This window comes from Somniosus microcephalus, chromosome 11 (assembly GCF_052327205.1).
Source record: "Somniosus microcephalus isolate GS21.2 chromosome 11, FLI_Smic_1.0, whole genome shotgun sequence".
In the NCBI taxonomy this organism is placed as follows: Eukaryota; Metazoa; Chordata; class Chondrichthyes; order Squaliformes; family Somniosidae; genus Somniosus; species Somniosus microcephalus.
Genome location: NC_140997.1, coordinates 229,053,761 through 229,079,877, shown reverse-complemented (window position 1 = coordinate 229,079,877; position 26,117 = coordinate 229,053,761). Strand labels below are relative to the sequence as shown.

The 26,117-nt window shown below is 50.6% G+C and overlaps 1 protein-coding gene across 1 annotated transcript in view; it reads left to right on the top strand.

Moving 5' to 3' along the window:
- Positions 1-26,117, top strand: part of LOC147111318 (plexin-A1-like) — a 616,616-nt gene that overhangs the window by 506,223 nt on the left and 84,276 nt on the right. Inside the window, exon 20 of the mRNA XM_086002083.1 lies at positions 24,846-25,080. Within this exon, the coding sequence (XP_085858209.1) occupies positions 24,846-25,080 (235 nt within the window). The remainder of the gene's footprint in view (positions 1-24,845; positions 25,081-26,117) is intronic.

Below are 26,117 nucleotides of genomic sequence, written 5' to 3'. Positions count from 1 at the left end.
ACTTACTGTGTCTTGAAGTGATTCTCGACAGTTGCAAAGGAGTAAAGGATGAGGCAGTGAGTCTATAACACAGTGGTGGCAGCTAATGGAACAGTAATAATCGAGTCTGGCAATATTTCACCAGTGAGTAAGATGGCAGCTGATTGAAACAGTATCTTGTCCTTCAGATTAACATGCCCGGTAAAATATCAGAGCTCATCCATTATTCCTTCATTAGGGAAGACAAGAGTTTCTTGTCAGGGTTTAGATGAAGAATGGAAGGCACTTAAAAAAAAAAAAAGGGCATGATGGAAACAACTTTCGACCATTTTAGTGCAAGATCTCCTCTATGTTGCTGTAAAGCCCATGGACGCTTGATCAGAAATCCAGTCTCGGTCCTCGGCCAAACTGCTACATGAAGGCAGATTATTATCTGAACGGCAATAGATTAGGAGAAGGGGAAGTGCAACGAGACCTGGGTGTCCTTGTGCACCAGTCGCTGAAGGTGAGCATGCAGGCGCAGCAGGCGGTTAAGAAGGCAAATGGTATGTTGGCCTTCGTAGCGAGAGGGTTTGAGTACAGGAGCAAGGATGTCTTGCTGCAGTTGTACAGGGCCTTGGTGAGACCACACCTTGAGTATTGTGCAGTTTTGGTCGCCTTATCTGAGGAAGGATGTTCTTGCCATGGAGGGAGTGCAGCGAAGATTCACCAGACTGATACCTGGGATGGCAGGAATGACGTATGAGGAGAGATTGGTTCAATTGGGCTTATACTCGCCGGAGTTTAGAAGAATGACAGGGGATCTCATTGAAACTTATAAAATTCTAATAGGACTAGACAGACTAGATGCAGGAAGGATGTTCCCGATGGCGGGGGAGTCCAGAACCAGGGGTCACAGTCTAAAGATAAGGGGTAAGCCATTTAGGACAGAGATGAGGAGGAATTTCTTCACCCAGAGAGTGGTGAACCTGTGGAATTCTCTACCACAATATATTCAAGAAGGAGTTAGATATATTTCTTAAGACTAAAGGGATCAAGGGATATGGGGAGAAAGCAGGGACAGGGTACTGAATTTGGATGATCAGCCATGATCTCATTGAATGGCGGAACAGGCTCGAGGGGCCGAATGGCTTACTCCTGCTCCTATCTTCTATGGTTCTATGTTTCAATGGAGTCCACAGCGAGGGAAGGACCTCCAGTCTTTAGTTTATCCCATTCTTTGTTGAAGGCATACTCTTGTGCCGGGGGCTTGGTTCCACAGGGACCAGCTACCCTCCGAATCCTTGTCTCTACTGGAAGGTGTGGGAGGTGGTGATGGGGAAGAGGGCCTACAGTGTTGGCAGGCAATGCAGACGTGGCTGACAGCCAAGTCCAAATCTGTCCTCAAGGGGCACCCGTACACACACTTTCCAGCAGCGATCAGTAACTGGTACTGGACTAAAAACCAGAGAACGCGAGTTCCAATCCCACCAGGGTAGTTTGAGACTGGGATTAAAAATCTGGTACAGGGTATCAGTAAAAGTGACCGTGAAGCTGTCGCATTGTCATAAAAACCCAACTGGTTCACTAATGTCCTTTACCTGGTCTGGGCCTATATGTGACTCCAGTCCCACACCAACGTGGTTGACTCTTAACTGCGCCTCTGAAGTGGGTTAGCAAGAGAATCAGTTGCATCAGATCGCACTTGGGCAACTAGAGATGGGCAATAAATGCTGGCCTTGCCAGTGATGCCCACATCCTGAGAATGAGATTGTTTGGGACCTTCCTGCTTTTGAAAGCTCTGCGCATTTACCAACTGAGTCTTCAGGGGAGCTGAAGGACATCCATCGCGAGCGGAACTGGAACTAATGGTCGTGCCCGACCCAGGCCTGATGATCTTCAAGTAGCAGTCATAGAATGTGCAACTTATAAAGAAGCAAAGAAAGAACTTGAATTTATATAGCCCCTCTCACCACCTCAGGAGGCTTTTTGAAGTGTAGTCACTGTTGTAATGTAGGAAACGCGGCAGTCAATTTGTGCACAGCAAGCTCCCACAAACAGCAATGTGATAATAACCAGATAATCTGTTTTAGTGATGTTGTTTGAGGGATAAATATTGGACAGGAGCCCAGGGAGAACTCCCCTGCGCTTCTTTAAAGTAGTGGCTGTGGGTTCTTTTACGTCCACTCGAGAGAGAGAGAGAGAGAGAGCAGAAGGGGCCTCGGTTTAACGTCTCATCCGAAAGAAGGCACCTCCGACAGTGCAGCACTCCCTCAGTACTGCACTGGGAGTGTCGGCCTGGATTTTGTGCTCGAGTCTCTGGAGTAGGATTTGAACCCACGACCTTCTGACTCAGTGGCGAGAGAGAGTGCTGCCCACAGGGTAGCCACGGCTGGCCCTGTAACTGAGTGCTCCTCTGAGAGCAGGCCCAAGAGGTGCGATCAAAGTCGAGTGAGATGGATGCTGTTTTTTTCCTTCGCTCGAAATGAAACCACTCACTTCTATGCGGTGCCACATCTCAGCGAGGCAAAGTGACAAAGCTCGCTCAGCTGAGGCCGAGTTACTGAGGGCAAGCGGCCACCTGGGGATCTGGACTCCTAATCTTGTGACTGCTCGTTAAGCACACAACAGCTTGATGGTGCTAGACAGCCATGTTAGTGGATCAGTTTGAACTCTTCCTAGCCAAGGCTGGAGTAAGGGTTTCGTGCAGTAAAAATAAGCATTGAAAGGACATAAGAACTAGGAGCAGGAATAGGCCACTTGACCCCTCGAGCCATTCAATAAGATCATGGCTGATCTTGGGCTCAAAGCCACTTCCCTGCCCGCTCCCCATAACCCTTCACTCCCTTATCGTGCAAAAAAATCTGTCTATCTCCACTTTAAATGTATTTAATGACCCAGCCTCCACGGCTCTCTGGGGCAGAGAATTCCACAGATTTACGACCCTCTGAGAGAAGAAATTCCTCCTCATCTCAGTTCTAAAAGGGCGACCCTTTATTCTGAAACTATGTCCCCGAGTTCTAGATTTCCCCACGAGGGGAAACATCCTCTCTGCATCTACCCTGTTGAGCCCCCCTCAGTATCTTACATGTTTCAATAAGGTCACCTCTCATTCTTCTAAACTCCAATGAGTACAGGCCCAACCTGCTCAACCTTTCTTCATCAGACAAACCCCTCATCTCAGAAATTAACCGAGTGAATCGTCTCTGAACTGCCTCCAATGCAAGTATATTCTTCCTTAAATAAGGAGACACAATTTTCTGTGTGATTGTGTGCATGTGAGAGAGTGGGTGTCTGTGTGTTTGGGAGCTGGGGGTGAGTGGGATGTGGGCGGTGGAATAAGGTTAGTTCCAATCTTGCCCCTAATTTTATTTTGGCGGCCCATTGAAAAATGCACGCAGTTGCTGCTTTTGCATTTAAAAGCCGGTGAGCCGCAGGAGGTCCAGACAGCTTAAAGGCAACTTTGGTTAATACCCATCGGTTTTGGATCAAATGGTCCAGTTTTTTGAATGTCTTGAGACTCCCTGACATATGAATTGGGTAACAGTGATGGTTTTATGTCCCCAATTGTTTCTGCATCTAAAAAAAACTGGAAATACTCAGCAGGTCCGTCGATATCAGAACACGCCCGAAACGCAGCAAGTTGTTGTGATCTGGGACGCGTTGCCCATAAGGGCGGTGGAAGCAGATTCAATAGTAACTTTCGAAAGGGAATTGGATGAATACCTGCAGGGGGAAATTTTGCCGAGTTACGGGGAAAGAGCAGGGGCGAGCGGGACTAACTGGAGAGCTCTTTCAAAGAGCCGGCACAGGCACGATGGGCCGATCAGCCTCTTCCTGTGCTGTATCACTCTATGATTGTATGAAAGGTTACCCTGTGTCTCCGCTCTCCAGATGCTGGCTGACCTCGTGGGCTCGAATTTCCAAGCCCCAAGGAGGCGGGTTTGGAGGCAAGAGTGGTGGGAAAATTGCAGAATCGGGGGGCAGGAACCCATCCCACCCCAACCCGCCTCCGTGCCAATGTACCAGGTAGTTAACAGGCAGTTTTTTGCCTAATCCCTATTTTTAGCCCTGAAGTGTGGGCTTCCCGACGGCTCCGAACCACGCCAAGTTAGCGAGGCTGGCCGTCGGTCTGCAGGGGTTGGAGGGGTCGCGATGTCCGTTGTGCAGGTGAGTGATGGGTGCATGTGTGCAGAGGTAAGTGTGTGAGGTAAGTGTAAAGGCCTAGAAATTCAGTGGCACCCCGTTTGGGGCACCAGCCTCGCCAGGGCGCTAAAAGTAGCGCCCCGGAAGTAGTTGCGGCCGCCCGCCGGAAATTGACTTTGCGCGCCCCAGAGGGAAGCGCGGCGCTACTCGAGGCGCCCCGCATCCCTCTTGGGGCGCTGCAACTCAATATCGCTGTGCAACGTGCCGCAGCGCCACACGCTGCGGCACGGCACGCTGCAGTACTGCAGGCCTTCCTCCCCTTCTTAAAGGGGAGGGGCCTGCTGGAGCGCGATCAAAGATCACGAGTGCCGGCAAAAGAGCCCGGCACCGAGGAGAAGCGCCGGGCTCTTGGAACACAGCCGGCACTCCGCAGGGGGGGGCGGTGCTCAGGAGGCTGGGGACGGCCGCGCGGAGAGGTGCTGGCAGGCGGCCAGAAAAAAAATGGCCGCCCCGCATCTCAGCGCCTCTACTGCCGCAGGTAGGCCTCCCTGAGCCGGTCGCATATAGCGACCGGCGTTAAAGCAGGGGGCGCAACTAAATTTCGCGATCAGGGTGGTAGCGGGTCGCTGCGTACACCGATGACGTCATCGGTGGCGGTGCAGCGCTAACGGCTAGCGCCGCCATTCGCGTACCGCTAAATTTAGCGGGAGGCGTGGCCAGTGGCGTCCAACCTACTAAGTGCCCTCTTAAGGCGCTAACGGGTGGCGCAGCCCACTGAATTTCTAGGCCAAGTGGTTTAATAAGTTTTACTTACCTTTACTTTCTCCTGCAGGCTTCCTTCCTTCAGGTCTCGGGAGTCCCTCAGCTCACCGGCACAGAAAGCAGAATGGCTGCTGAACTGTCAAAAGCTGCAGCCTCTGCTTTCTGGTCTGGAGAGATCTCTAACTGAGTCTGAGTAGAAGGACTCAAGTTAGAAGACAGATTGTCAGCGTTTGGCAGCTTCACAGAGCTGTCAAACGCTGATTCTTCATCTGTCAAAAGCTCTTGACAGATGAAATGTCAGTCGCTGACGTCACCAGTAACCAGGTGTCCCTTAATTGGCCTGCTGAGCCCGCTGGGCGGGCTTAACAAGGTCAATCAAAAAAGAGCCATCAATTGGTCCAGGCAGCGGGCGGTCGAGGGGGTCGTCCGGCCGGATTGCCTGCCTCTCTTCCGCGGCCATGTTCGCGCCCGGGTGGCCCTGGAGATGGAGCACACGGCGTCTGCCGGCACGCTTGAGTATTTCCGCGACCGGTGGGCGCCGCGGGGACTGGAGTGCATCATCAACCCGGCAAACCAAATTTTAATTTGATTTGTTAAGTTTTAGTTGAACTTTTGTTAATTTACAGTCTAATTTGTTTTGGGTTTTTTTGGGTCCAAACAAAAGAGTACCCTCTGTTCAGTAAAATACCTGTTTAATTGTTCTCCCGAAGAAAAAAAAACAAAAAAAAAACAAGGTCAATCAAGGGAAAATAGCGTGGGTTGGCCACAAGTCGATGGAGGCGGGGCTACAACCCAACAAGTGGGAGTCCCGCCTCCATCACATCCCCATTGATAAATTCGATCCCTGTGTATTTCCAACATTTGCAGCTTCTCCCCTCTTATTTTAGGCATTCTGTTCTCCTCTTGAATTCCAAGCTGCGTGGTTCACAGTATCAAAATACGCCCGCCTTGGCTCAGTGGGCAGCGCTCTCGCTCTGTCACCTCCGAGTCAGAAGGTGGTGAGTTTCAGCCCCAAACCCAGAGACTTGAGCACTAAATCTAGGCCGACGCTCCCGGGAATGAACATATAAAAAACATATTCAAGTTGTTTTTGGCATCAAGAAACTGCTTTGATTCGCCAAGAAAAGACTGCAGTTATTAATGGTTTCACTGAAATTTCATCCGCAAAGGAATTTAAAACTGAAGCCTTGACAGTTCTGGTCATCCCACCTTAGATATACTGGCCTTGGAAGGAGTGCAGCCCAGATTCACCAGGGCTCCAAGGCGCTTAGATGATGAGGCATCCCAGATCACAAACTAGGCTTGTATTCTCTAGAATATAGAAGGTTACGGGGTGATTTGATTGAGGCTTTTAGGATTTTGAAAAGAATCAATAGGGTAGATGGAGAGAATCTTTTCCCGCTGGTGGGGGGGGGGGAGCGGCGGGGGGCGGTGCGGGGACAGTCCAGGACAAGGGGACACAACATTAAAATTAGAGAGCCAGGCCATTCAGGAGAGAAGTTAGGAAACACTTCTTCATGCAAAGGGTGGTAGAAGTGTGGAACTCTCTGCCACAAAAAGGCAGCAGATGCTAGCTCAGTTAATAGGACGTGTTAATTTGCAACACCTAAAGCTCCAAAACTCGGCTGCCCATGTCCTAACTCGCACCAAGTCCCGTTTGCCCATCTCCCCTGTGCTCGCTGACCTACATTGGCTCCCGGTTAAGCAGCGCCTTGATTTCAAAATTCTCATCTTTGTTTTCAAATCCCTCCATGGTCTCGCCCCTCCCTATCTCTGTAATCTCCTTTAGCTCCACAACCCCCCAAGATATCTGCGCTCCTCTAATTCTGCCCTCTTGAGCATTCCTGATTACAGTATAATCGCTCAACCTTTGGTGGCCTTCTGTTGCCCAGGCCATAAGCTCTGGAATTCCCTGCCTAGTTTCGATTGCCTAGATGGGGCGGAGAGGAATTTCCCTGATTTTTTTCTCCCAAATTGGCCATTGGGTTTTTTATCTGGTTTTTCGCCTCTCCCGGGAGATCACATGGGTTCGGGAGGGATGTAGAGTGATAGTAGATTTGAGGTTAGGATCAGATCAGCCATGATCTTATTGAATAGTGGAGCAGGCTTGAGGGGCCGATTGGCCTACTCCGGCTGCTATTTCTTATGTTCTTATGTTCTTAAACCTCTCCGCCTCGCTACCTCTCTTTCCTCCTTTAAGACGCTCCTTAAAACCTACCTCTTTGACCAAGCTTTTGGTCACCTGCCCTAATTTCTCCTTATGTGGCTCGGTGTCAAATTTTTTGTCTTATAATACTCCTGTGCAGCGTCTTGGTTAAAGGCGCTATATAAATACAAGTTGTTGTTGCTGTTGTTGTTGATTGGGCCTCCTTGATGACTAGTCCTGATTGCTGATTGGTTCCCTTGGACGATGAGACACACCCAGCAGTTTCTCTGGAATGTGTAATTCGATCCTCCCTGCCTACATAATCAGTTACTGTACTTTGCGAAGTGTAATTCGAGCCATTCTGACTGGCGATTCCAGACAGAACAGAGCTCACTTGGAACAGGCAGGGCTCACCCTCGCCGGTTAAGACCTTCTCCCAACCCCCCCAAACAAGTTCCTGCCCTCACCGCCCAGGTTCCTGACCTACTCTCCCCCCTCGCCCAGGTTCCTGACCTACTCTCCCCCCTCGCCCAGGTTCCTGACCTACTCTCCCCCCCCCCCCCGCCCAGGTTCCTGACCTACTCTCCCCCCTCGCCCAGGTTCCTGACCTACTCTCCCCCCTCGCCCAGGTTCCTGACCTACTCTCCCCCCTCGCCCAGGTTCCTGACCTACTCTCCCCCCCCCGCCCAGGTTCCTGACCTCCTCTCCTCCCCCCCGTCCAGGTTCCTGACCTACTCTCCCCCCCCGCCCAGGTTCCTGACCTACTCTCCCCCCTCGCCCAGGTTCCTGACCTATTCTCCCCCCTCGCCCAGGTTCCTGACCTACTCTCCCCCCCCGCCCAGGTTCCTGACCTACTCTCCCCCCCCCGCCCAGGTTCCTGACCTCCTCTCCTCCCCCCCGCCCAGGTTCCTGACCTCCTCTCCTCCCCCCCGCCCAGGTTCCTGACCTACTCTCCCCCCCCGCCCAGGTTCCTGACCTCCTCTCTCCCCCCCGCCCAGGTTCCTGACCTACTCTCCCCCCCCGCCCAGGTTCCTGACCTACTCTCCCCCCCCGCCCAGGTTCCTGACCTACTCTCTCCCCCCTGCCCAGGTTCCTGACCTACTCTCTCCCCAGCCCAGGTTCCTGACCTACTCTCCCCCCCCGCCCAGGTTCCTGACCTCCTCTCTCCCCCCCGCCCAGGTTCCTGACCTCCTCTCTCCCCCCGCCCAGGTTCCTGACCTACTCTCCTCCCCCCTGCCCAGGTTCCTGACCTACTCTCCCCCCTCGCCCAGGTTCCTGACCTACTCTCCCCCCCCCGCCCAGGTTCCTGACCTCCTCTCTCCCCCCTGCCCAGGTTCCTGACCTACTCTCCCCCCCCCGCCCAGGTTCCTGACCTCCTCTCTCTCCCCAGCCCAGGTTCCTGACCTCCTCTCTCTCCCCAGCCCAGGTTCCTGACCTACTCTCCCCCCCCGCCCAGGTTCCTGACCTACTCTCCCCCCCCCGCCCAGGTTCCTGACCTCCTCTCTCCCCCCTGCCCAGGTTCCTGACCTACTCTCTCCCCAGCCCAGGTTCCTGACCTACTCTCCTCCCCCCTGCCCAAGTTCCTGACCTCCTCTCCTCCCCCCCCCCCGCCCAGGTTCCTGACCTCCTCCCCGCCCCGCCCAGGTTCCTGACCTCCTCTCTCCCCCCGCCCAGGTTCCTGACCTACTCTCCCCCCCCGCCCAGGTTCCTGACCTACTCTCCACCTCTGCCCAGGTTCCTGACCTACTCTCCCCCCCTGCCCAGGTTCCTGACCGCCTCTTTCCCCCTGCCCAGGTTCCTGACCTACTCTCCCCCCCCTGCCCAGGTTCCTGACCGCCTCTTTCCCCCTGCCCAGGTTCCTGACCGACTCTCCCCCCCCCCCGCCCAGGTTCCTGACCTACTCCCCACTCCTGCCCAGGTTCCTGACCTCTTTCGCCCTGCCCAGGTTCCTGACCTACTCTCCCCCAGCCCAGGTTCCTGACCTACTCTCCACCCCTGCCCAGGTTCCTGACCGCCTCTTTCCCCCTGCCCAGGTTCCTGACCTACTCTCCCCCCCCCCCGCCTCGGTTCCTGACCTACTCTCCACTCCTGCCCAGGTTCCTGACCTCTTTCGCCCTGCCCAGGTTCCTGACCTACTCTCCCCCAGCCCAGGTTCCTGACCTACTCTCCACCCCTGCCCAGGTTCCTGACCTCCTCTTTCCCCCTGCCCAGGTTCCTGACCTACTCCTCCCCAGCCCAGGTTCCTGATCTACTCTTCCCCCAACCGCCCAAGTTCCTGACCTCCTCCCCGCCCCCCGCCCAAGTTCCTGACCTGCCACAGCCGCCCATTCCACCAGCCTGTCTTATATCTTCCTGAAGTCTATCACTCTCCTTCTCACTGTTCACTATACTTCCAAGTTTTGTGTCATCTGCAAATTTTGAAATTGTGCCCTGTATATCCAAGTCCAAGTCATTAATATACATCAAGAAAAGCAGTGGTCCTAGAGCTGACCCCTGGGGAACACCACTGTGTATCTTCCTCCAGTCCGAAAAACAACCGTTCACCACTACTCTCTGATTCCTGTCACTTAGCCAATTTCATACCCATTCTGCCACTGTCCCTTTTATCCATGGGCTTCAACTTTGTTGGCAAGCCTATTATGTGGCATTTTATCAAATGCCTTTTGGATTCCATGTACACCACATCAACTGCATTACCCTCATCCACCCTCTCTGTTACTTCACCGAAAAACTCGATCAAATTAGTTAAACATGATTTGCCTTTAACGAATCCATGCTGGCTTTCCTTAATCAATCCAGACTTGTCCAAGTGATTGTTAATTTTGTCCGTGATTACTGTTTCTAAAGCTTCCCCACTACCGAGGTTAAACTGACTGGCCTGTAGTTGCTGGGTTTATCTTTACACCCTTTTTTGAACAAGGGTGTAACATTTGCAATTCTCCAGTCCTCTGGCACCACCCCTGCATCTATGGAGGATTGGAATATTATGGCCAGTACCTCCGCGATATCCTTCCTCAATTTCCTCAGCATCCTAGGATGCATCCCATCTGCTCCTGGTGATTTATCTACTTTAAGTACAGCCAGTCGTTCTAATACCTCCTCTTTATCAATTTTTATCCCATCAAGTATCTCCACTACCTCCTCCTTCACTATGTCTGTGGCAGCATCCTCTTCCTTGGTGAAGACTGATGCAAAGTACTCGTTTAGTACCTCAGCCATACCCTCTGCCTCCATGAATAGGTCTCTTTTTTGTTCCCTAATCGGCCCCGTCCCTCCTCTTACTACCCTTTTACTATTTATATGCCTACAGAAGACTTTTGGATTACCTTTTATGTTGGCTGTCATTCTATTCTCATACCCTCTCTTTGCCCCTCTTATTTTCTTTTTCACTTCTCCTCTGACCTTTCTATATAAAGCCTGATTCTCAGATGTATTTGCAACCTGACATCTGTCATACGCTCTCTTTTTCTGCTTCATCATATTCTCTATCTCTTTCGTCATCCAGGGAGCTCTGACTTTAGTTGCCCTGCCTTTCCCCCTCGTGGGAATGTACCTCGACTGTACCTGAACCATTTCCTCTTTAAAGGCAGCCCATTGTTCCATTACAGTTTTGCCTGCCAACCTTTGATTCCAGTTTACTCGGGCCAGATCCATTCTCCTCCCACTGAAATTGGCCTTCCTCCAGTTAAACATTCTTACTCTAGATTGCTCCCTGTCCTTTTCCATAGCTAATCTAAACCTTATGACACTATGATCACTGTTCCCTAAATGTTCACCTGCTGACACTTGCTCCACTTGACCCACCTCATTCCCCAGAACCAGATCCAGCAATGCCTCCTCCCTCGTCGGGCCGGAAACATACTGATCAAGAAAGTGCTCCTGAACACACTTCAGAAATTCTTCCCCTTCTCTGCCCTTTACACTATTACGATCCCAGTCTATATTCGGATAGTTGAAGTCCCCCATTATCACTACTCTATAGTTCTTGCACTTTGCTGTAATTTCTCTGCAAATTTGCTCCTCCATATCTTTCCCACTAGTTGGTGGTCTATAGAATACACCTAGTAGTGTAATGGCACCTCCATAATTTCTTAACTCTAGCCATATAGATTCTGTCCTTGACCTCTCCAGGACATCCTCCCTCTCCAGCACTGTAACATTCTCCTTAATCAATACTGCCACACCACCTCCTATCTTTCCTTCTCTATCTTTCCTGAACACCTTATAACCAGGAATATTTAATACCCAATCCTGCCCTTTTTTGAGCCAGGTCTCAGTTATTGCCACATCATATTCCCATGTGGCTATTTGCGCCTGCGGCTCACTTACCTTGTTTACCACACTTTGTGCGTTCACATACATACACTGTAAACCCATCTTAGACCATCCTGTATTCTCTCTTAGTCTGACCTCACCTTACCATTTCTTACTTTAATGCTCTCTGCCTTTCCCAATCCTTTGAACTCTTTATTTCCCCTCTCTAATGTTAAACCCTGGTGTCCATCCGCCTGCCAAATTAGTTTAAACCCTCCCCAACAGCTCTAGCAAACCTCCCCGCGAGGATATTAGTTCTGGCCCTGTTGAGGTGCAGCCCGTCCGACCTGTACAGGTCCCACCTCCCCCAGAACTGGTCCCAATGCCCCAGGAACCTAAAGCCCTCCCTCCTGCACCATCTGTCCAGCCACACAGTCATCTGTTCTATCCTCCTATTTCTATACTCACTAGCACGTGGCATCGGGAATAATCTGGAGATTACTACCTTTGAGGTCCTGCTTTTTAATCTCTTTCCTAGCTTCCTGAAATCTGCCTGCAGGACCTCATCCCTCTTTCTACCTATGTCGTTGGTACCGATATGGACCACGACCTCTGGCTGTTCACTCTCCCCCCTCAGAATGTTCTGCAGTCGCTCAGTGACATCCTTGACCCTGGCACCAGGGAGGCAACATACCATCCTGGAGTCATGTCTGCGTCCGCAGAAACGCCTGTCTGCTCCATTAACTATCGAATCCCCTACCACTATTGCTCTCCCACTCTTCCTCCTCCCCTGTACAACTGGGCCACCCGTGGTGCCGCAGACTTGGCTCTGGCTGTACTCCCCAGAGGAGCCATCGCCCTCACCAGTACTCAGAACCGAATACTGGTTGGAGAGCGAGATGCACTCCGGGGACTCCTGCACTACCTGCCTGGTCCTCCTCTTCTGTCTGGTGGTCACCCATTCCCTCTCTGCCTGCACACTCCTCATCTGCGGGGTGACCACCTCCTGAAACGTGTTATCCACGAAGCTCTCAGCCTCACGGATGCACCACAGTGACGCCAGCTACTGCTCAAGCTCCGAAACCCGGAGCTCGAGCTCCTCCAGTTGACGACACCTCCTGCACACGTTGTCGTCCAGGACACGGGAAACATCCCGGAGTCCCCACATGGCACAGGAGGTACATTCCACGGGACTGAGCTGCCCTGCCATGCCTTTACTTAATAGGCTATTAACTAGAAACACTTACCAGCTACCAGCTACTCACCAATCAGCTCCTTCCCTGGTTGGGACGTCACTTTTGCTGTTTAGCAGTTGTTACTTTTGTTGTTGTTTTCGCTGGAGGTTGCCCGCCTCCTCGCTGCTGTCGCTGCTCCGGTCCGCGTTCTCTCTGGGCCCCCCACTCGATTTATACTCCGCCTCCTCGCTGCCGTCGCTGCTCCAACCCGCGCTCTCTCTGGGCCCCCTCACTCGATTTATACTCTGCCTCCTCGCTGCTGTCACTGCTCCAGTCTGCACTCTCTCTGAGCCCCCTCACTCGATTTATACTCTGCCTCCTCGCTGCTGTTACTGCTCCAGTCTGCACTCTCTCTGAGCCCCCTCACTCGATTTATACTCTGCCTCCTCGCTGTCGCTGCTCCAGTCTGCGCTCTCTCTGGGCCCCTGCTCGATTTATACTCTGCCTCCTCGCTGTCACTGCTCCAGTCTGTGCTCTCTCTGGGCCCCTGCTCGATTTATACTCTGCCTCCTCGCTGTCGCTGCTCCAGTCTGCGCTCTCTGGGCCCCCTCACTCGATTTATACTCTGCCTCCTTGCTGTCGCTGCTCCAGTCTGCGCTCTCTCTGGGCCCCCTCACTCGATTTATACTCCGCCTCCTCGCTGTCACTGCTCCAGTCTGTGCTCTCTCTGGGCCCCTGCTCGATTTATACTCTGCCTCCTCGCTGTCACTGCTCCAGTCTGTGCTCTCTCTGGGCCCCTGCTCGATTTATACTCTGCCTCCTCGCTGTCGCTGCTCCAGTCTGTGCTCTCTCTGGGCCCCTGCTCGATTTATACTCTGCCTCCTCGCTGTCACTGCTCCAGTCTGTGCTCTCTCTGGGCCTCCTGCTCGATTTATACTCTGCCTCCTCGCTGCCACTGTTCCAGTCTGCACTCTTTCTGGGCCCCCCGCTTGATTTATACTCCGCCTTCTTCAAACAATTATTTTTCCTTTTAATTTTTAGTTTTAATTAGTTAATTTAGTTTAAGTTATTAATTCAATAAAGTAATAGTAGTTAATATTCTCCCAGTTCTGAATTTAATCCACTTACCTAACCTGGAGAGCAAAAGAGCTGCAATGCTCACCAACCAATCACCTACCTGCTGTCCTGTGACGTCACTCCCTGTTTTTTTGCGTTTATAAGGCGCCCCTCCCGCTCAGGTCCGCGCTGTGGTTGACGGATAGATATTGGCTATGACATCGGGGATAGCTCCCCTGCTCTTCGAAATAGCGGCCATGGGATCTTTTACATCCACCTGAGAGGGCAGACGGAGCCTCGGTTGATGTCCCATCCAAAAGACGAAGGCCTAGAAATTCAGTATAGCCACATTTGGGGCGCAACAGCCGGGCGGCCGCTAAAGTTTGCGCCCGGCGCAACTTCGCGCCACCTTCGCCGATATTCAGTTGCATCGCCCCAAGAGGTTGCTGCTGCGCTAAAGCAGGCGATGCACGACTATCATTAGGCGCTAAGCCAGCGATCCGGGGCGCTAACACCGAGGACGGGCGCAGTGCAGGTGCGGCGAGTTGCTCAATGAAGGCAGACACGCTGGCGCCGGTCAGCTCTTAAAGGGGAAGGGTCGACTTGTTTGGCTGCCATGCCCTGCACACTGCAGCCCTGAAGCAAGGCCTGACCATTGCTGGTTCATCAGTTCCACGCCCTCAACCATGGGGAAGCCCGCTATTCTTCCAAATCCGATTGCACGCTCTTGCTGCTTGTCCAGGGTCATGGGGAAGGAGATGAACTGACGTCTCCTTCTGAAAAGGGCATTGTTCATCTGGCGGATGCAGCAATGTTCCGCGAACTGGGAGATGTTGGCAATGTCCCCAGTAGTGGATTGGAAGGAGCCAGTGGCATCGAAGTTGAGAGCCACCGTCACCTTCACTGCCACCGACAGAGACGTCCTGCTCCTCAGCTGTGGCTGCAGATCTCTGCGAAGCAGGTGGCAGATCTCAGTGACCACCTCCTTTCTGAATCGCATCCTCCGAACACACTGCTCCTCAGACATGTTCAGATATGAGAACTGCTGGCGGTATACCCTGGGTGGGTAAGGCCTCCTGTGCCGACGCCTGTTGGCCAATCTCTGTCTGGCCATGACTGGCACTCTCTCACGGCGTCTCTGATCCCTTTGAATGCAATGCAGAAAGCCAACGTTTCCACCCATTGCAGCCCCCATTATATGTGGCGACTCAAGGCTATGGCACTGAAAGTGAAATCCAAGTGCAAAGCTCTGGCCTGAAGCCACAAGTACCTGTGCGAGCGCTGAGTCAAAGCAGAAAGCTCTCTGCCTTTGTCTCTCTCCAAATATCCGTCTCTCACACAGAGGGATTGGCACAAAATGGCTGCCACTTATACTGCAGGAGGAGTCCCCTTTAAATAGCGCCCCCCGCGCCCCGCAGCGATTGGGAACCGTTCCCCTCTACCAGTCGCTAGGGGCGCCAGGCGCACAATAGGCCGGCGCCACTGAATTTCCGGTTTGGGGCACACAAAGGGCGTTGCACGATGAAATGACGTCAGGATCTGTGCGCGCAGCTGAGCGCGCGCAAAGGCTTTGCGCCGCCGCTAAATCTTTACTGAAGTTGGGGAGAGGCGCAGATCGCGCTGCGCCCGGCCGCTAGCCGCCTAGCGCCCCACATCTCCGCCTCCTAAGGCGCTAGCGGCTGGCGCAAACAACTGAATTTCTAGGCCTAAGTCTGAAAGCTGTGGGGGGCGGGGGTGTTGGCGGGGTGGGGGGGTTGGCGGTGCTCACTGTGTCCTGGTCGGGTCCATTTATGATCCTTTCTCTGACCCGTCACCAGGAAGAACCTCTCGAGGATGCCAAAGGGGGATGAATGGTTTGAGCGGGGAGGGGGGGGGTTAGCACCAATGCGGACCAGTGGAGCAGGACGGCCTTGCCCAGAATCCAAGAGCCAGCTCCTGCTGGTCAAGCCGTTAGCTGTAGCCTGGCAACAAACTACAGGCAAGGCCAGTGGCCGAGGGGTCTGCCTCAAACTGAGCAAGTGGCGTCTCGCTGGCACTGAATCCGAGTTAGGACGACAGTGTAAAAGCAGCTTTGAAAGCCATGATGTTACCCGGGTACTAAATTTAACATGAGGCACTGATGACCATTATGCAGGAGTTAATGGACACTACTGGGGAGGTGCTTCTACAAGACGCACTGCAGCAACTTGCCAAGGCTTCTTCGGCAGCACCTCCCAAACCCGCGACCTCTACCACCTAGAAGAACCAGGGCAGCAGGCGCATGGGAACACCACCACCTCCAAGTTCCCCTCCACGTCACACACCATCCTGACTTAGAAATGTATCGCCGATCCTTCATCGCCGCTGGGTCAAAATCCTGGAACTCCCTCCCTAACAGCACTGTGGGAGTACCTTCACCACACGGACTGCAGCGGTTCAAGAAGGCAGCTCACCACCACCTTCTCGAGGGCAATTAGGGATGGGCAACAAATGCTGGCCTTGCCAGTGACGCCCACATCCCGAGAATGAATAAAAAATTATAGATTAGAAACAGGCTAATATGGTGCCCATGTACAGACCCAGATGACTCCTTTCCAAAAGTCAAATTCGCACATGATAGCAAACTGGGGGATGCATTGGAACTGCAGGAGGCAGCTGAGAAATTCAGTAACTGTAAGGAGGGTGGCCAAACCAAATGTGAGGAGCGAGTGCAGTCAAGTTAAAGAAAGAAAGAACTTGCATTTCTATAGCGTCTGTCACAACCTCAGGACGTCCCAAAGCGCTTTACAGCCAGTGAAGTACTTTTTGAAGTGTGTAGTCACTGTTGTAATGTAGGAAACGTGGCTGCCGAATTGCGCACAGCAAGCTCCCACCAACAGCAAGGTGATAATGACCAGATAATCTGTGTTAGTGATGTTGGTCGAGGGGTAAATATTGGACAGGACACCGGAGGAAACTCCCCTCTGCGCTTCTTCAAAATAGTGCCGTGGGATCTTTTGAGAGGGCAGGCGTCTCATCCGAAAGACGGCACCTCTGACAGTGCAGCGCTCCCTCAGTACTGCACTGGGAGCGTTAGCCTTGATTTTTGTGCTCAAGGTCTCATGAAGTGGGACTTGAACCCACGACTTTGCGTGACTTGGAGACAAGGGTGCTACCCACCCACTGAACCCCGGTTGACACCTTAAACGATTCAGTTAACTAAGTACGGAGTGATTGCCTGCTCTGTTGTACAGTATTTGGGCAGAGTTGAACAGGTAGCTGGTGCCAGCATTGTCTGCTGATTATTATCCTCGGTCCTCTCAGTGCCAATGAATATTTTATACACCACGTTTTTCCAGTGTGACACATTCACGTGGAATCACATTTATTCTTTCTTCGCATCCGCTGAACATGTCAAATTACATCGATTTGGATTTGTTGCTGTTATTCCAAAGCGGCGAACGCAGTGAAACACGGACAGACAGCCTGTCAGACTAGCAAGGAAGCACAGATCAGTCCTGATAAATGCTTAACCAGTTTGCGAAGTCATTTATTTTCCGCCTGGGTGAAGCTGGCTCCAAAACTCCAGATTAAAAATGGGCAATTTGCAAATCTTCGTAGCGCGGTGAAGATTTCAAACTGTTCACCCGGCATTTCAATCAAAAGAAAGAGGAATAAATCCGCAACAAAGGTACGTCTTTTGTTAAAAGTGATTGGGGTTTGTAAAGTGCGCTTCTGTCTGCAGCGTTTGACATTCGGCATTGACGGTTTGAATTAGAAGTTCCAGACATTGGGAGTCAGTAGGGAATTTGGTCCATTCGAATCCTAAACAATATGCGTGTCCGGGGGGGGGGTTTGGTTAATTGGAATCCTTTACATTTTGGGTGAATGACGAGGGGTTTAGTTAATTAGAATCAATGTTCTCTTTAAGCTGCACGACTGCGCAGCGCTCCAGGGATCCCGCGCAGCCGGCTTTTCAATGCAAAAACCGCGCCTGCGCGATATTCTAAATGGCCCGCACGGTCCCTTAAAGGGGCCGCACGGCGCCCAAAACAATTTACAGGGAACGTTGATTAGAATCCTATACATTTTGGAATGAGAAGCTGTTTAGTTCATTAGGATCCTGTACAATATGATTAATTAAGGAGTACGCGTCCTTGGAATCCTATGCAATGGGAGGGGATTTGGAGCTATGGAATTCTCCACAATAGGGAATGGATGATCTGAATCTTATAGAATTGGAGTGAGTGGGGGTGGGATTTGGCCATTGGAATTCTTTACACCAGAGTGAATGAGCGTGAATTTTGGTCCACTGGAATTCAGTGACATTATGGCCCGTATTTTCCGATCGGAGGCTTCCTGCGAGCGGAAGCCTCCGATCTGGAAAAAATCTACGCCCTTACCTGAGGACTCCCGAGGTCCGGCCATTTCCGCTCTTGGGCCCTCTCCACAGTTGAAATGCACAGGGCCCAGGTATCCCGGGGACGCAGGCGGTTCGCAAGCCTCCCTGGGATCACGTGGGCCATGGGGAACCAATGGAAGACGGGAATAATCTCACTTCATACTTTTGACAGCTTAGACCTGTCAAAAGTATGAATGGAGATCACTGAAAAAAACATCAAAACATTAAATACATTAATGGCCCAGAAATTCGGGTCGGAAGCTTCCCGCGGGTGCAAGCCTCCGACCTGCACTTACCTAGCTCGCCGGCCGTTGTGCTGTGGGCCTGCGTGGGATCCCGATCCTGGGCCTCCTTCAACTGCCGGCGCGCAGTGCTTGCGTATCCCAGGGGCGCAGTTAGTTCGAAGCGTCCCCTGGGATCATGTGGGCCATGGAGAGCCAATGGTAGCAGGGAATCTGTATTCATAGATTTGACAGGAAGGCCTGTCAAATCTATGAATACAATTCAGCCCCAAAACATCACTAAAACTTCAAATACATTTTTTTTTTAAATCACATTTTTAAAATAACTATAAATTACATAAAATAACTATTTTAAACAATTTGAAAAAATTAATTACAGTTTCTAACAGGGCTAAAAATAAACTTACCTTTCTTTAAAGTATTTAAAAATAATAAACCTGTGGAAAAAATGTTTAAATTTTACTTAATTCACCACTTACCTTGTTAAAAGCAGGCCTTGCGCCTGCTTTTTAAAAGTGTAACTGCTGGAGACTTACCCTCCCGGAGAAACCTGCAAAAAAAACGGAAGTTCCAGGCGTACGCGCTGCCTCTCCAGCGCACGCGTTCGACCTGTGAACCCCTTCCTTTAAGGGAACGGAAGTTCCGGTTTCTCGCGCATGCGCAGTGCATGCACGAAACCGGCACTTCCGTTGGGCCTACGCGTGAGTACCCAGCGCGTACTCACCCGTGGAGACCCGAAGTTCTGGGCCATTTTTGAAAATTAGTTAAAATTACATTAAATTAAAGATTTGAAACAAAAATTCAATTTTTTACTGGGCTAAAAATAAACTTACCTTTTTTAAAAGTATTTTTAAATTATAAATGAGCAAAATTTCTTCAACTCTTATGCTGGTAAAAGCAGGCCTTACGCAGGCTTTTACCAGGCGTAAGATTTTTAAGTGTTTTCTGCGGGCGGAGGTTCTGCAGAAAGCGGAACTCCCCCCCCGCCCCCCGCAGAGGCCCTTCTCCAGGGCAGGCGTCCGATTTCTTGACAGGTCAGGAGTGCTGGTTTTCAGCGCATGCGCTTGGCAAGCCTGAAACCGGCACTTGCGAGGCCCCTACGGGTGTGTACACAGCACGTACCCACCCGTGGGGGTCGGAAAATACGGACCATTGAATTATATAATTATGTCTGGAATCAGTCAGGTTTTATCTGGAGCTGACTGGAGTGACCCCCCCACCCCCTCACTGAACTTCACTCACCCTAACAGAGCAGTGGGGGGTGCTTAACCAGGTGGGGGTCATTGGAAGTAACTCAACTCCAGCTTAATGTTTAGCAGAAAGTGGATTGTGTTAAAATCGCACAGCCATAATGCCTTTCTAACTAGCTGCCTGCTGTTAGGATAATGGCTCCCGTACACACTGAGCAAGCAAATCCTTGCACTGAGCTCGGGCATATTATTATTACTGTACTGTGTGTGTGTGTCCATATGGCGATGTTTCCATCAAATGGGTTAATTAGGAACTGAATTACAAGTCGCTAAGAGATTAACAAAATGCCAAGTGTGGGTAGCCATTTGATGTCGTGCTAATTTTCTTGAAAAGAAAGCGGTTTTCAGGTTCTTGGCCTCCTCCAGTTTTTTGTGTGCCCCATAATTCTGAAGGCACTGTTGTATTACATAAGAATGTAAGAACTAGGAGCTGGAGTCGGCCATTCGGCCTTTCGAGCCATTCAGTAAGATCATGGCTGATCTTCAACCTCAACTCCACTTTCCCGCACTATCCCCATATCCCTTAGTTCCTTTCGTTCCCAAAAGTTTATCGACCTCGATCTTGAATATACTCAACGACTGAGCCTCCACAGCCCCCTGGGGTAGAGAATTCCAAAGATTCACCGCCCTTTGAGTGAAGAAATTTCTCCTCATCTCAGTCCTAAATGGCCGACCCCTTATTCTGAGACTGTGACCTCGTGTTCTAGATTCCCCCAGCCAGGGGAAACATTTTCCCAGCATCTACCCTGTCAAGCCCCTTAAGAATTTTGTATGTTTCAATGAGATCACCTCTCATTCTTCTAAACTCTAGAGAATATAGGCCTAGTCTACTCAATCTCTCCTCATGGGACAATCCCCCCATCCCAGGGACCAGTCTAGTGAACCTTCGCTGCACTCCCTCTAAGGCAGGTATGTCTTTCCTTAGGTAAGGACACCAGAACTGTACACAGTGCTCCAGGTCTGGCCTCCCCAGTGCACTGTACAATTATAGTAAGACTTCTTTTACACTCCAATCCCTTTGTAACAAAAGCTAACATACCATGTGCTTTCCTGTTTGCTTGCTGTACCTGCATGTTAACTTTCAGTGATTCATGTACAAGGACACCCAGGTCCCTCTGAGTGCAAACATTTCCCAATCTCTCACCATTCAAAAAAAATTCTGCTTTTTTTTTTCCTACCCAAGTGGACTACAGGCACAGGCCACCCATGTTCCCAATGAGCTGCGTGGCCGTGCAGCGGTCTGGAGCTCCGGTGCAGGCTGCTCAGTGGCTTTCAGATGGAGAAAACCGTGGGTGCGCGAGAATTTGAATGGCCCTCGCAGCCCTTTAAAGGGGCCGCACGCCCAAAAAGAATGATGAGAGGGAAGGCTGCTGGCCGCACTTCATTGTCTCACCCAAGTCACCATTCTTCATCACCATTCTTCATATGGGCCCCTGAACCTCCCTATTCCCCCCTCCCCCCCGGAAGTAAGTTCTGTGAGCAGTCACTCCAGAGACTCAAAAGCAAAACATGGCGGATGCAGAAAATCGGAAATAAAAACAGACAACACTGGAAAACACTCAGCGGGTCAGGCAGCATCTGTGGAGAGAGAGAAAAACAGGGTTAACGTTTCAGGTTCTGATGAAAAGTCATTGTTGACCTGCTGAGCAAGGATCCCTCCTCATTTCTTTTACGGCCCATTCAAAATTCCGCGTTTGCTCGTGTTTTTTTTTTCCATTTGGAGGCCGGCTCACCGACTGTGTGGGACCGCCAGAGCGCCACGTGGGACCGCCAGAGCGCCGCGCGGGACCGCCACGCCAGAGCGCCACACGAGAGCGCCAGAGCGCCACGTGGGACCGCCAGAGCGCCGCGGGGGACCGCCAGAGCGCTGCGCGGGTCCCCCCCCCCAATGGTTCTCTCCAAAACGAAAGACTTGCATTTATATTCATGACCATCAGACGTCTCAAAGCCCTTTGCAGCCAATGAAGTATTTTTTGAAGTGTAGTCACTGTTGTAGGAAACACGGCAGCCAATTTGCGCACAGCAAGTTCCCACAAACAGCAGTGTGATAATGACCAGATAATCCGTTTTAGTTGATTGAGGGATAAATATTGGCCCCAGGACAAACTCTCCTCTTCTTCAAATAGTACCATGGGATCTTTTACGCTCACCTGAGAGAGCAGACGGGGCCTCGTTTTAACGTCTCATCCGAAAGACGGTGCAGCACTCCCTCAGCACTGGCACTGGGAGTGTCGGCCTGGATTATTGTGCTCGAGTCTCTGGAGTGGGATTTGAACCCACAACCTTCCGACTCCGAGGAGAGAGTGCTGCCCACTGAGCCCCGGCTGACACTCGAATGTGTAGGTTCACTCAAAGAAAGCTGTGCACTGCGAAGATGTGTCAACTTTTTATCGGGGAGGTTCATTTTAGGAGAGCATGCTTTGTGTTCTGGAGAAAGGAAATGTTTGCATTTACATGGAATGTCGGCAGGCTATGCCAAAGCACTTTACAACCAACACATTACTTTTGAAGTGTAGTCGGTGCTGTTATTATGTCGGCCAATTTCTGCACAGCTGGGTACCACAAACAGCCAACGAGGTGAAAGACCAGCTAAGCCCCTGCTTTTCATAACCGAGTGCGATGGGTTCATTCACACCCATTGAACAGGCAGACAGGGTCTCAGTACGAAACGCAAGTACTAACTCAAGTGTATTGGGAATAAACTGGAAGTGGCCAAGACAAAGTCCCGTTTAATTGTTTCCTCATTTTACCAATTCTCCGTAGCATTGGTTTGTTTTTGGTCGTGAATCCTCAGTCAGCTCCCAACTGGCTCGTCAATCTTCTGGAATGTTGGAGCGGATATGGGCATCCATCTGTAGGAAAGTGCTCTTCTTCCGTTGCTTCATAGGAAACTGGTGAACATGGGAATTATGGCAAGAGATGCGAGATGCCAAACAGCATCAAATATTTCAAGGGCCCTGAAGATTTGTGCTTCGAAAGTACAAATATTTCCTAAGCTCTCCAGCTCAGTTGCTTGAATCTAAGTACGATAGCAAAATACTGCGGATGCTGGAAATCCGAAATAACAACAGAAAATGCTGGAAAAACTCAGCAGGCCAGGCAGCATCCGTGGAGAGAGAAATAGAGTCAACGTTTCGGGTCAAACCCTTTGTCAGCTGATGAAGGGTCCCAGACCTGAAACGTTGACTCTATTTCTCTCTCCACGGATGTTGCCTGGCCTGCTGAGCTTTTCCAGCATTTTCTGTTGCTGGAATCTAAGGTTGCCACGGGAGTTGTTTATTTTAAATGTTTGAAGTTTTCCTTTGGTTTTTCTCTCGTTTCCACACACCATAAATCATCCCTGCCCGTGCGGGTGATGCGATAAAGAAAAGAACTTGTTGTTTGATATCGGCTCGCTTGTTACGCGGCCTCTGCCAATGCTGTTTTTATAGATGGACACCAGTGGGCAAATTGAGGCGGCGCTCTCTCCGGCTTCGGCCTCCCTCACTGAGCGGCAGTGCCTAACTTCCTCTCGCTCACCTACGATAGCATATCTGAGATTGGGGAACCTATGTGGCGTCCCTTCATGGTACGGTGCATCGGAATCCCAACGCACTGTCGGCCGCGGAAATGAATCGGAATCGGAGCAGTCTTCTAATCGTGGAACTGTGCAAGGACCCTGTCCCTGTGCCTTCTGGTTGTCTATGTTTCTGTGTTGGTGTGTACAGCTTCCAGTCTGGTCTATTGAGGAGTGAGTAGGGCCAAGTGTCCTGAATGAGAGTGTCATTGGTTCAGATCCCACTGCTAGAGACTTGAGCACATAATCCAGGCTGACACTCCAGTGCGGCACTGAGGGAGTGCTGCACTGTCAGAGGTGCCGCCTTTTCAGGTGGGGCATTAATCCTGTTCAAGTGGGCATAAAACGCCCATGGCGTACTTCAGACAAGAGCAAGCAGGGGAGTTCTCCCAGTGTATTGAACAACATTTACGTCTCAACCAACGACACCAAAAAATGATTAACTGATCATTCATCCTACTTGTGGGACCTTGCTGTGCGCTAATTGGTTTGACTGTGTAACACTGGTACTTCATTGGCCTGCGAATCGCTTTGGGGTCGTCCTGAGGACTTAAAAGGCACTATATAAATGCAAGCTTGTCCTATCTTTATGGAACTCTGCCCCAACTAAGGAAGGAGGGAACAAAAGATGGATAGAAGTGAGTGAATTGAAGACTGTGCTTAATGAATGGTTTTCAACCAAGAGTCAAAACTAATCTTAACTCTGCCAGTAAACTGTTGCTTTGCAACGTCTTCTCAAGAATCCATTTTTCTCTCTGATACATTATTGGTTACGTTTCATAGTTAGTTCATAGCTTAACATGGACGATAATTCCCGCCTAGGGCCATGTCTTAGAAAAGACTTGGTGTGGAGATGCCGGAGTTGGACTGGGGTGGACAAATGTAAGAAGTCACACAACACCAGGTTATAGTCCAACAGCTTTATTTGAAATCACAAGCTTTCGGAGCGCTGCTCCTTCGTCAGGTGACTTCTTACATTAGAAAAGACTGACTCCTCTTCATTCCTAAAGGGCAAAATACTGCGGATGCGGGATATCTGAAATTTAACAGAAAATGCTGGAAACACTCAGCAGGTCAGGCAACATCTGTGGCGAAAGAAACAGAGTGTTAATGTTTCAGGTCGATGACCTTTCGTCACAACTGGAATTTGCTAGAGATGGAACAGGTTTTCAGCAATTACCGAGGCTGGGAAAGGGGGGGAGGGGAGGAAAGAACAAAAGGGAAGGTCTGTGATAGGGTGGAAGGCAGGAGAGATTAAATGATAAAAGTGGATCATAATGGAACAAGTTAAGAAACAAAAGATGGGTCTAGAGGAGCTGTAAATGGCAACAGCAGAATCATTACCAGCACCTGCTGTCCGAAAAAATGGGAGCAGAGGTCATGATCTGAAATTGTTGAACTCGATGTTGAGTCCGGAAGGCTGTAAAGTGACTAATCGAAAGATGAGGTGCTGTTCCTCGAGCTTCCGTTGAGCTTCAATGGAACAGTGTAAGAGGCCAAGGACAGAGAGGGAGTGGGAGTGGGGAGGAGAATTACAACCCTCCGAGGTACCTGCGCTCCTCCAATTCTGGTCTCTTGCGTATCCTGTATTTTAATCGTTCAACCATTGGTGGCCGTGCCTTCAGCTGCCTGGACCCTAAGGTCTGGAATTCCCTCCCTTATCCTCTCCGCCTGTCTCTCCTCCTTTAAGACGCTCCTTAAAACCTACCACTTTGATGAAGCTTTTGGCCATCTGTTCTGATACCTCCTTATGTGGCTCGGTGTCAAATTTTGTTTGATAAATCGCTCCTGTGAAGCACCTTGGCATGTTTTACTATGTTAAAGGGACTATAAAAAGTCCAAGTTGTTGAGAATTAAAATGGCAAGCGATTGTTTTTTAAGAAGCAGAGTCGTCTTTAGGGCCTAATTATTTTCTCTCTCTCCTTTTCTTTTTCTCGCAGATTAAGGTGGGCGGGTTGGAGTTCTCGCCCGGAGTCCTGCACATCTACTCGGACAGCCTCCTCACCATGCCTGCCGCCATCGGAATCGGGGGAGGTGGGGCCCTGCTCCTGCTCATCATCATCATCGTCCTCATCGCTTACAAGAGGAAGTCGCGGGACGCCGACCGCACGCTGAAGCGGCTCCAGCTGCAGATGGACAACCTGGAGTCTCGGGTGGCTCTGGAATGCAAGGAAGGTAGGAGCTGGCTGTCTGACGGTGAAAACTGCCTGCCCCGTATCACTCGGAAAATGCATCCTGTGTGGGCGATCACCCCCTCTGCTTGTTCTTCCCTCTTCTGAAGGTGCAGAATTTTTACATAGAATTGCATACAGCACAGAAACATTGAAGATAGGAGCAGGAGTAGGCCATTCGGCCCCTCAAGCCTGCTCCGCCATTTAATGAGATCATGGCTAATCATCCAAATTCAGTACCCGGCCCCTGCCTTCTCCCCATATCCCTTGATCCCTTTAGCCTTAAGAAATATATCTAACTCCTTTTTGAATATATTTAATGAATTGGCCTCAACTGCCTTGTGTGGTAGAGAATTCCACAGGTTCGCCACTCTCTGGGTGAAGAAATTCCTCCTCATTTCAGTCCTAAATGGCTTACCCCTTATCCAACTGGTCCGTGCCGGTGTTTGTGCTCTACACGAGCCTCCTCCCGCATGACTTCATCTACCCATATCTAGCTTCCCCTTAAATGGTAGCATAGTGGTTATGTTACTGGGCTAGTAATCCAGAGGCCTGGGCTAATGATCTGGAGACATGAGTGTAGTGGCGCTTCGTAATTTCCAAACATGCAGCCACTGAGCTTTGAGGCTTTTAACAACGAGTAGACGCGTGTCGAAATAAAACGTTCCAAAACGTAACTTTGTCTTTAAACTGTTTACTGTAACACCTTACAAACAGAATTACAAAGCAAAGCACGTTTAAACGAACACGGTCAAAAACTGTATTGCTCCAGCCCTCAAAAGCCTTTACCTTCTCTCCAGCCTCGTGCAGCTTGAGCTGTAAAATGGCTGGATACCATGTGACAAGCTTAAGGACTGTACCATTGTAGCAAGAATAAAGGGGGTATCTCAGACTATACTACTGGAACAAGAAAATAGGGGGTTTCTCAATACAATAAGCCAGTCAGGTAAATTAACTGTATTATACTATTTAACCAATATTTTAAAGTATTTTCTTTCTTAAACTTTCATGACTCTTACAATGAGTTTAAATCCCACCACA